This window comes from Ixodes scapularis, unplaced genomic scaffold (genome assembly GCF_016920785.2).
Source record: "Ixodes scapularis isolate PalLabHiFi unplaced genomic scaffold, ASM1692078v2 PGA_scaffold12__126_contigs__length_90152505, whole genome shotgun sequence".
In the NCBI taxonomy this organism is placed as follows: domain Eukaryota; kingdom Metazoa; phylum Arthropoda; class Arachnida; order Ixodida; family Ixodidae; genus Ixodes; species Ixodes scapularis.
The window spans coordinates 35,023,664-35,035,189 of NW_024609838.1; the positions used below are offsets into that span (position 1 = coordinate 35,023,664).

General features: G+C 45.0%; 1 protein-coding gene across 1 annotated transcript in view; it reads right to left on the minus strand.

Annotated features, from left to right (window-relative positions):
- Positions 1 to 1,923: 1,923 nt before the first annotated feature.
- Positions 1,924 to 11,526, minus strand: part of LOC121835203 (aurora kinase A-like) — a 21,207-nt gene continuing 11,604 nt past the window's right edge. The window contains exon 4 of the mRNA XM_042289180.1: positions 1,924 to 2,187. Coding sequence (XP_042145114.1) covers positions 2,083 to 2,187 — 105 coding nt within the window. The 3' untranslated portion in view covers positions 1,924 to 2,082. The remainder of the gene's footprint in view (positions 2,188 to 11,526) is intronic.

Sequence of the window (11,526 nt, forward strand, 5' to 3'; positions counted from 1 at the left end):
TCAAAATATTTGATCACACAGGATATCCGTACTGCATGGATATTCCCCGCCCACAACATGAAATTCAATGAGTCTCATCAATCGAACAACATAGATTGTACGTACCCCACGGTGCCGCGTTATCCGAACAGGATTTGAGAAAAGCCTCAAATAACACAGCATATCCAATATACAGTGTCGACGACAGTCACTTCACGACGATCGGACGGAATCCGGCGTGTTATAGAGAACATGTAGAAGGGAGTTCCTTCTCTTCACAACTTAAAGCAAATGAAGAAACGTGTCTATTCCGTCCCCGCACCCCGGACCCGACCCTATCAGCTATTTTTCGCGAAGACCCGGAACACAGCCGGGAAGGCTTTTTGGAGATTATCTCGACGGAAATAATCCTCCAAGAACGTCGAACTGCCTGCGTCGCGGGCTGCTTGACGTTCGCTCTCTTCGTTCGTTTCCTGCGAAGGCCGAGCAGGCTACGAGCCCTGATATTCCCCGGTTCTCACAGTGGAAGATAACACACAAAGGGTAAGCATCCTTAAAGCCCGACGACCAGTTCGCGCTTTCCACTTTTCTCCCGCGTCCTCCTCTCCCCCTTTCTACCCTGTCTACCGTTGCCGGTTTCCTCCTCCCCCATGGTGAGGAGGATCTTCTGCCTTGCAGAATCTCAAATCTGGTCGTCGGCCTTTAACAGGCGAATAAAGTAAACACTTCCAAGAAAAGCCGGCGAACTCCGAATGCAAAATGCAGGTGGGGAGTCACGCTGTCCGGGTTTCCACAGCTCAGGCGGGTGCCAGAAATTTCTGGTTGATAGGGGTCGCTGGATTCGCAAAATGGCGGCGGCCAGAGCGCTCTTTTTGCAAAGGTCTATACAGTTTAGAAATACTGCTAGACATGATCTTCGCATTCAGTCTTGTCCAGATAGTAGATCAACCCACAAGAATTACCAACTCGAGTTGTTCCATCCTTGACTTGGTTTTTGCTAATACTGACATTCTTATCTCAAACGTTTCTGTTCAAGAAGGTATATCAGATCATAGATTGGTGTATGTTTCCTGTTCCCTCCGTAAGCAAAAGTCTTACGAATTACCTAGGTAAGACAAAAACGAGACATAAGACATAACAAGACATTTCATTGGGAAGTTCTTTACTGTTTGAGGTGAGAAAGGGAGTTTTGAGGACGAGGGACGTATAAGACTAAATATCAGGAGACAGACACATTATGTACCGCCTGCCATAATGAGACCGAGACACTAGAGCACTTGGTATTGAAGTGCACGGGGCTTCGCCCGCCCTCCCTGAATTGGTAACAGATTTGGCCGGGGCCCTGGGTTTTGCTGGTGACGATGGAAAAACGGAAGATAAAAGGATTACAGTCATAAAGAAGCGATTAGAAGACCGGTGGTATTTATATAGGGCAAATTGAATGATGCACAACTAACTAGCACAGCTGGAGACAGGCGGGACAGCGGGAAATTAACACCCCCTCCCGCGTGGCTCCGACCCAAACTCTCAACCCTGTCGCTCAGCACAATTACCCTAAAACATTACCCATCTCGCTCCAGACTTAAGCTTTGGGGATCGTCATCATCTGGAAGCATACCAGTGGTGATCATAACTTTAGCCTTGCTGTCATGCGGTAGAAGTTTTGGTAGAGAAAATGAAAGCTACTAGAGGAAGTTTTAGAGTGTTGCCGTTGCCTGCGTCCCTAGAGGGCTGTGGGCATGTTTCTCGATGGTATATTTATGGTGGTAACCCATTCTCTGCACAGACCTAGTGACGGATAATTTACAACACCTGTCACTACGCCTAACGAGCTTACAGAATATAGGGCAACGAAAGAACTTAAAAATTGTGTTAAATCGTTTATTGACAAAATTTATTATTATAAACTATTCATACTTCATATTATGAAACATAAATACGCAAATTCACTTGTTGAAACAATTACACACAAAAAAGGGAGGGCTAAGAAAAGCTGAAAGGGGAAAAATATCATTGTGTGACGCAATATTGCACAAGTGAGTTGCAAAGCTTGCAATATGCTTTTCTCACTAAACCCTGGTATCGCACATGCCGAGACTTCGTTCACAAGGTTGATGCTTTGACAGTCGTGCCATCGTTGTCCACGACCCACGTGGGAGCCAGAACTTCATCCAAGGTTGCCCGCTCCTTGGCCACCTTTTTCAGGAGCTGTGAAAGAAAAAAAAAAAAAAAGAAAAGAAACAAATACCGCTGAAACTAAATAAAGAACAGGTGACTACTATTCCAGCCTAATCTCAGCGACCTTTTGTACTGGCTCAGATTATTCGGGACAATCTTTATTGTCCTCTAAATTTTGAGTGCTGCACTGATTATTCTGCAGCATGTTACTTTTATGTGACGTATGTCATTTAACACAAATTTAAAAAAAACAGCAACACAGACATTGTTTTTTGCCAGAATGGCACAATTCCACAATGTCATGTCAAATCAAACAACTGAGTATTTCCCAACCTGCAGTGCACATGGCGGTAAACCACACCATGTTATTATCATGAGGTACATTGTACAGGATTAGAGAGTTGTGCAATTGTCTGCTCAGTTTAAAGGCAAGTTTTATAAATCTTGCCTTAGGGAAGAAAGGCTTTGGAAAAGCCTTTTGTCGTGTAAATTCTGTGATGCCATCTACCCGAGGCCTACGAAACCATCCCCTCTGCTGGTTCCGTAACATACTGACAAGAACGCGCATTAAAGGGGCAATGCAACGATATTGGGTGGCAATGGCCATGACTTTTGCAGACGTGTACTGGCCCTAGTCTGGCCCGAGTATACTCGCACGGACCGCCGCTGATTCAGAAGCCTCTTGGCCGCGGTGGAAGTGCGAGGAGGAAAAGGTACTACTTCTTTCAGATTCGCCTTCGCAAAACTTGATGACGTAATTGTGGTATCGAAACCACTCGCCTGACGACAGTCGAGCACGGCTCATGGGTTGGACACGAGAACTGCGTGAGCATACGCCTTCCGCTCGTAACGATCACAGCCTCGGCGGACACTCGGGTAGTGGCTCGTATCCAGCCACTGCGGTGATGAGAATAACCGAACTCTAACAATGCCTGGAGCTCGGCACGCGTTTTCTACTTTGCCGACCCAAGCGCGTGGCTATGATTAACGTTGGCGGCATTGGATATGCACCAGGACACGTGGCCGCTTGTTCTGGCTCCTAGTTCGAGGGGATGTACGATGCTCATATCTCTCAAATTCATTTGCCGATTGCCATGGCTTAGACATAAAAACTAAGGCAAGTTTATTCGGTTATTAATGTTACAGAGTGATAATGATTAGTATTTAGCGAATGTAGAAAAATATTTTCATGACCTTTAGACATGGTCATCGGAGATCGGCTACCGGGTGCAAACATCAGCGAGGCCGACCGGTTTTGGTGTTCCGACGTGATTGAACCGGATCTCGATAAGTTTGCCGCTCAGAAACGAGCACCTCCAGGCCACCGAAGAAGGAGGGGAGTTTGTGAATGTGTTTGAGATCACAACCAGACGCTTTCCGTCCCCAACATTCAGGTTATTCGGCACGCGACTCGGAAGACAGTGTAAACGTTGACGGATCGATACCAAAAAACAAATAAAACTACAGCACCTAAGCAAAAACGGTTTTCTGTCCATCAGTCTAAATTTCGTGAGAGTAATTCCCACAATTAATGGGCCGAAGTTTAAGAACCGTTGCAGGGCCTTGCTGTGGGCAGAGGCACACTAAAATGTATTTAGAAATACAAATACTGGGATACATGACAAAGACAGCTAAAATACAGATACTGAAATACCCCCGTACTAAAGTATCGCGATACATATAAAAAATACATTTGAAAAAGAAAGAAGTATTTTGAAGCAAATACACTTCTAATTTTGTCGAGGCAGTAACGTTCACAAAAATGTTTCTTTTAAAGATGTTTTTTTTTTTTTTTGCGATGAGAACCTTCGTATTACCGGCAAAAAGTTGTTATTTGGAAAACAAAAACTAAACGACCTTTTGCTATATATTCTAGTTTTTTTTTTATATGGAAGCAATACCAAACAAAAGTAAACATACGACTTTTTTGCTACACTCGACTACATTTGACGAAAATTAGTTTTTAAAGATCTCGTAGGTCAGCTGCTGTGGATTTGAGCAAAGAGTCATGTTAGCAGAACAAATTAAAACACACGAAGGCCGCTTGTACAATGGGAAATAAAAAAAATATATAGTTGTTTTTACAGTATATATAGGACCTCGCTTAGAGGTAGTAATATGTAGGCTTCGCTATAGGGTTTGTGATTCTACGTCGAAAAAGGAGTCCTCCCGTGAAATCAGAACCTCATATTAACCGTGAGGTAAAGATTGAAGTTAAACTCTGGCGTTCTTGAGCTCGAAATTATTTTTTCATAGAATATACTTTCTTTTTAACATGAAGCCGTAGGAGCTAAGTGGGTCTTCAATATATTGAAAATGCTTTCCATCCAGAATGCAGTGCAGTTCTCTTAAAAGGGGAACACTACCCAGAAAAAAAAAATTCTGCAAAAAAAGTTGATTTTGAGAAGCGTCATATTTACATCCACCAACATCTAGACTAGAATATTCCCAGAAAGTTTCACTTGTTTACACTGCATTGTTATTTTCTTAATACATTATTTCCGTTTTACACATGCTGAAGAGAAGGAAGAGGTTCGACCACTTTAAACGCGTTTTCTTCCTCTCCACTTTTTGGAATAAATTTCACTTTAGAAAAATATTGTTTCACTTTAGAAAAATATTGAAAAACATTGTTTGTGAAAAATATTGTTATCGGGACAAAAGGAAAGGCTCACTGATTATTTTTCCTAACCTAATGGGCAAGGCAACTGTGGCATTGTTTGTTGATGTTTTCATAAAATTTTAAGATTTTGTCGGAAACATCAAAGGCAAAAAAAGAAAACACAAAGAGCCACAGCTATTTTAGCGCAAGAATAGCTAAAATAAATTACTTTTTGGAAATTTTGTTTTCAGAGTTGCACTCTCCAGGGATCCTGTAGCGTATCTAATGAGGAAAAATGTTGGTTATTACATTAGGCTTTTAACGATAGTTTTCTTAAACAATATATCAATGTGTTCCTAATAAAAGCGACTAAAATTTCGTTCGCAATCTATGCACACAGATGAAACTTTGCACTGCATTCTGCCTCGCAAGTGCCAGTATGCGCTGTAAATTTCCTTAATTTTAAGCCGAAGGTTCAAACTTAATGCAAAGCACTACGCTTTTGGGTAGTGTCCTGCCTTAAGATTGAACGAATTCGAAGCAATATTACATGAACCGCTCAATGTGTTTCATATATATCCAAATATCACCGAACGGTAGGCATCCTCTAGTTCCATGTCGGTGCCTTTTCTGCAGTCCTTTCAAAACGTCGCCTTAGAATGAAATTGTGTTTTTATTTGATTATCTGACAAAAGAAACTTTACGCTCGCTCCAGTAAATGGGACTGGGAGTGCAATGTACAAGCTTGTAAAGCTTGTAAACACACTCTAAAACAAGGGTGTAGGTCTTACACCCCTTGTCACATATACGACACCCCAAAACTTTAGTTGGATGTACAGAGCACGGACGTCAAACTGACGGTCCCAACTTTTACGAGAGGCTTGATGACGATACGAAGTAAGATATTAAACAGCTAAAGTATGTAACAAGGTCTGCAGAAAACAAGCACTGAGGTTTTGCTGTAGTGCCAAGAAAGCCCTGAAATAAATTTTGTTTGCAGTCAGTCACACCTACTTTAGCTATTTTAATAAGTTGCCCAACTGAAGCCCCCCGGAAGACATACGAATTATCCCTGGGAAATGGTGGAGCGAGTCACCAATCTCAGTGGCATAATTTTCGAAACAAACTTTGGTTTTTGCTTAATAACCTCAAGGTCCCATTTACTGTACCTTCTACCCTTTAACACACACACAGACACACACACACACGCACACGCACACGCACACACACACATACACGCACGCACGCACACACGCACGCACGCACACACACAGACACACACACACACACACACGCGCGCATGCGCAGACACACAGAGAGAGAGAGAGAGAGAGAGAGGGCGATTGAGATATGCGGCTACTAAATACGGTGAGAATGAATTCAACGGTCTTTTTTTGAATGCCTTCCAGTTGGTTCAATCCTTCCGCCGTATGGGGAAACCAAATGGTGTTACGGTATTCCAGCACAGGTCTAATTAGCGTCTTATAGGCTATACTTTTTGTTTCAGAAGCGCCATTTCTAGTTTCGCAAACAATATTATCATTATGTTGATTCCATGTCAGTTGTCTTTTTTTTTTTCATTGAAGATAACGCTTACATATTATTGATGGTCCACATTCTGTATTTTTCTTCCGTTCACTGAATAGTTAAATTTCATGGGGATTTCCTTCAAGTAATGGACATCGCTACAGTTTTTGTTTCGTAATTTCTCTGCATCTGCCATCTGCTTGTCCATTTCTCTATCTTTCGTAGGGAACTATTAAGCTTTAGTTTATCCTGCTGGGATTATATCTCGGAAGAAACAATGTCAGAAGGAACCCACTCGTAGGATTGTGCAAATATTCCATTAATACACTATTCGATATTTGCTTCGAGATGAACTGTAATATTCATATTTCTCGAAGCCTTAATCGAGGCGAGTTAGCTTTGTTGAGCGCACTTCTTACCAAGCAAGGGTGCCCTGCATAGGGGCAACAAAATCTAAAGGAAGCTCCGCGGGTGTTGCTTCCCCGCAGTGCGCTCGTGCTCGGTAAGAAGCGCACTTAACAAGGCTACCCCGCCGCGATCAACACTTTGAAGAGTATAAATATCGCAGTCGCGTGCTTAGGAGAAAAGCATACCTTTAAAGCGGGATGGGGCATGCAAGCGCTTGGTGTATTAAAAAAAAAAACGGAAACTTTGTTGATGTTTATACATTGCATAGATTTTCCAAGATTAAACTGTGGCTATATGCAAGGGTGTGTGTTAGGCAAAGATGCCCTGACAACCAGCGTTCACCATTCGTGTTTTTTTTTTTTGTTTTTAATTTGAGATTGAAGAAAGGGTCTTTGGACGTAGCAAAATTTATAAATCCCCTCGATGAGGTATAGCCGGGCATCTTTGTGGGTATGATTTTTCTGTCAAATGCGTTCTTTACTTGTTATCACAAAATAGCCATTGGACTTTGTGAGACCACAGTTCATAAATATAGTTAGATTCGAATCAGCTTATAAATGAACAAGTGAAAGCTTGGGAACAACCTTCGCCAGTTCAGCTAGTTTTTCATTTAAAGAGAGTGCAACATTAGTGAAATGCTTGAAGAAACTATTCCATATTCGATTAGAAAATATTTTGACCAAAAACAATATTCGTTTAGAATTCGCTTATAACTCAAAATCAACTATTTGCACATACCTATCCGCCTGGAATGAAACTTGAGCCAGTGTCATGAGGTGCACCTCAACAATATACAACAATAATATATATTGTAGTAGACCCGAGTCAAGGGGTGTACTAAGGGTTTATTCCAATACAACAGGTCAGAGGGACATGACCAGCTGCCAAGATTCCAACTCGCCGAAGAACGGAATTCACGAGCTCCCGTGTCCGAGCTCGTGCTCTGCTGACAAAGAAGACGATGATCTTTTGCAATCACCACATTTCCTTCCCTCTTAAGAAGGCTTGTAACGGTCCGGCTTGAGGCGACTGCGGGTCGGGTATCTCCTACTGGAGTCTGGCTGCAATGGAGACCCCGAAGTAACTTGTGTGTCGGTGGCCTCCTGCTGGGTGTAAACCTGAGAAGGCCCTGGCACATCCATTGGGAATATTGAAGTGTCGGGATCGTCATATGTCAACCTTGGTTTCAGGTGATCTGCATGCACCCGACGGGTTTTGCGATCTTCATCTGAAACTTCGTAGATGACGTTGCCAATTATTTTTGTGACAACGCCCTTTATCCAGTGTTGTTTGTGGAGAGGATGTTTTACCCACACTTTCTGTTTGATTGTGAAGGTAGCGGTTCCCTTGTCTTTCTTTGCCGTTTTGGCATGGGTCCGTACCTTGGAAGGCTTCAGTAAGTCGAGAACCGTCCGGTAGGGCCTGCTCGTGAGCAGTTGACACGGGGGTTCTCCCGTTGAGGTGTGGGGGGTGATCCGGTACTTGAGCAAGAAGTCTCGGATGGCTGCCTTCCTCTCTTTTCCAGAGGAACGTCGAAGAGCAGTCTTCAATGTCTTTACAAAACTCTCTGCTTGTCCGTTGGACTTGGGGCGATAGGTGGGGTAAAGAGATGAGTAATTCCGCCGCTGTCCATGAATTCTTTAAATTCCGAGCTGATGAACTGTCGCCCATTATCGGTGACAAGTTGTTGTGGCAGGCCTTGACGAGAGAAAATCTCCTGCAAAGCGTCGATGGTATCTGCCGCTGTTATGGATTTCACCGGCATAACCTCAGGCCATTTGCTGAACGCATCTATGACGATGAGATAGCTTTGCTGATCTAGCTGTGCAAAGTCAGCATGAAGTCTCTGCCACGGCAGTTCCGGAGCTTCCCAGCGGTGAAGAGAAACGTGTGGTTTGTTGTCGCAAACACTGCTGCAGACCTCACATTGCTGCGTCGTGCGCTCAATGTCTCTGTCGATGTGTGGCCACCACACGTACGACCGTGCCAACATCTTCATTTTTGTTTGACCCACGTGTCCTTCATGAAGAAGTTCCATTACTTGGTGCTGGAATTTGCGTGGAACTACGGTTCGCGAATTCCATAGGATGCAACCGTTGAGGATGGCTAATTCCGATCTCTGTCTATGGAATGGCGTGAGGTCGGAGTCCGTCCCCTTTTCTGGCCAGCCCTCACTGATGTACCGTTGTACTTGGGAGAGGACAGAATCTGACGCAGTTTCCGTGGCAATGTCCTTTGCCTTCACTGGTAACTTAGACAAACTCTGGGTGTGAAGCGCAAAGACATGTTCTGTATCACAGGAGATGGTGAAAACTCCGCTTGCCATTTCCTTGTCGAAGTCCTCGTCGGGACCTTGTGCGAAACGCGAAAGTCCATCAGCGTTTCCGAAGTTTGCTGTTGGCACGTACTCAATTGTGTAGCTGTAGTTCATTAGTATAAGGGCCCAACGCTGGAGTCTGTTTGCCGATGTCACGGGGATTCCCTTCATGGGGCCAAATATGGTTGTCAGAGGTTTGTGGTCAGTATAGAGCACAAACTTGCGTCCCCAAAGGTACTGGTGAAATTTGCGGACTCCAAAGATGATGGCAAGTGCTTCCTTCTCTATTTGTGCATAAGCACACTCTGACGAATTCAGTGTCTTAGAAGCATGTGCTATGGGGCGTTCCTTGCCATTGATCTTGTGATATATCACCGCGCCCACGCCTTCTGACGATGCATCCGCCGCGAGGTAAATTGGCAGATCAGGGTTGAAGTGGACTAGAACCTCCGTAGCCGTCAGCTGTTGTTTTATGTTTTCAAACGCATCTACGCACTCGGAGCTCCATTGCCAGGCGGTGTCTTTTCTCAGTAGCTTGTTAAGTGGCGCACATTTGTCAGCAAGGTTCGGAAGGAACTTGCCGTAATGCTGCACCATGCCGAGGAGAGGTCTTAGCTGGCTGATGTTCTTGGGCTCTGGCATATTCAGGATAGCCGAGACCTTTTTCATGGAAGGCGTGAAGCCATCGGCGGAAACGACTTGCCCGAGGTACTCGACCTTTTCTTGAAGAAAGGCGCATTTTTCCCTCTTGAGCGTGAAGCCGTATTCCTCTAGCCGCTGGAGCACTTGTTGAAGATTTTTGAGGTGTTCAGGAGTATCTCTCCCAGTGACGATGATATCATCGAGGTAACAGGCAACGCCTTCGAGCCCTGCAGTTACCTGGTCCATCGTGCGCTGGAACACTGCTGGATCGGAGGCGACTCCAAACGGCATCCGGTTGAATCGAGACAGACCTTTGTGCGTGTTGATCACGAGAGCCGTTTTTGCCTCTTCATCGAGTTCCAGCTGGAGATACGCTTCTGACAAGTCCAGCTTCGTGAATTTGTTGCCTCCATTTAGTTTAGCGAAAAATTCTTCTGGACGTGGCAGTGGGTACTGGGTTATGTCTAGCTGAGGATTTACAGTGACACTGAAGTCACCACAGACTCGAACCGATCCATCCGACTTTGGGACGACCACAATTGGAGTGGCCCACTGCGAGAAGTCCACGGGTGTGAGAACGCTGTTCTTGACTTGCTTGGCCAAGTCTTTCTCTTCTGCTTCTCGCGTAGCAAACGGTATTGGGCGGGGCTTGAAGAACTTTGGTTTCGCGTCAGGCTTGAACTGAAGTTGGACCTTGAGTTTAGTGCAACAGCCCAAGTCGCCGGAGAACAAGGTCGGAAATGTTGCCAACATTGTCTGAAGTGAGGCTTCTACTTCCAGTTCTACAGATCGAATAAACAATTTGTTGAGGTCGATCTGCAGCCTGTGTATCCACGTTCTTGCAGGTTGGTGTGTCGCTTGTCAGTCACCAATGCTTCTAGCTCTTCGGAGCGTTTTCCAAGCGTGACCTGAAGCAAGCACCGTCCCTGGACCGTGATTTTCTTCTGGTTGAAGCAGAAGAGGTTGTAGTCGCATTTTTGCAAGGTGGGCTTCCCTATCTTCCGCCACGTGTCAGTGTCTAGGAGTGTCAGCTTAGTAGTTTGTACACCGCACTAGTGCTCCCGCAGCTTGAGTTCTGCTCGTCGGTGTGGAGCCCTAGACAGGTCGCCGCAATTGCCTCGCTGGAGAGTGTGCAACGGCGCGCGGCCTATGCTATCCTGCGTCGCCAATCGCCGCCGCAGCTAAGGCAATACAGGGACATTGGCACCCCGGAACTTCTCGGAGCTGTGGGGTGGAACTGCCTGTCTGTCCGTAGGCAGGTGGCTTCGCTCCGCCTCCTAGCCTGCACGCTGGGTGGCCCTCCTACGCCTCTCCTAGGGTATGTGAGGAAGAATCGCGCCGATAACTACAACCCCTCCTTGGACGGACGGAGCGTCATAGAAGCACGCTCCTCCCGAGAACCATCGAGCTCTGGCGCTCCCTCCCGAGTGACGTCACACAAGGGACATTTGAAAGCAAAGCGGACATAAAGGAACTGTGTAAATGTGCAACCATCCATCTGAAAGAACTGTGATCTGACACTCAATCCGAAAATCCCAGTGTACATGTGTACGTATGTATATATATGTATATATGTATGTATATATATATATATATATATATATATATATATATATATATATATATATATATATATATGTGTATATATATGTATATATGTATGTGTGTGTGTGTGTGTATATGTATATGTATGTATGTATGTATGCCGGGTGTTTCTGCGGGGACTTTCGGGGGTCCTGAAAATTGGAGCGTCAGAGGGGGGAGGGGGCTTTCTTCGGGAGCGGACTGCCGGCCGCGGCGGGCGTCGGGGGTTGCCGGGGGCATACTGGTTGGCCGGCTGATTGGTTAGAGTTCGTTGATTAGCTTTTTAATT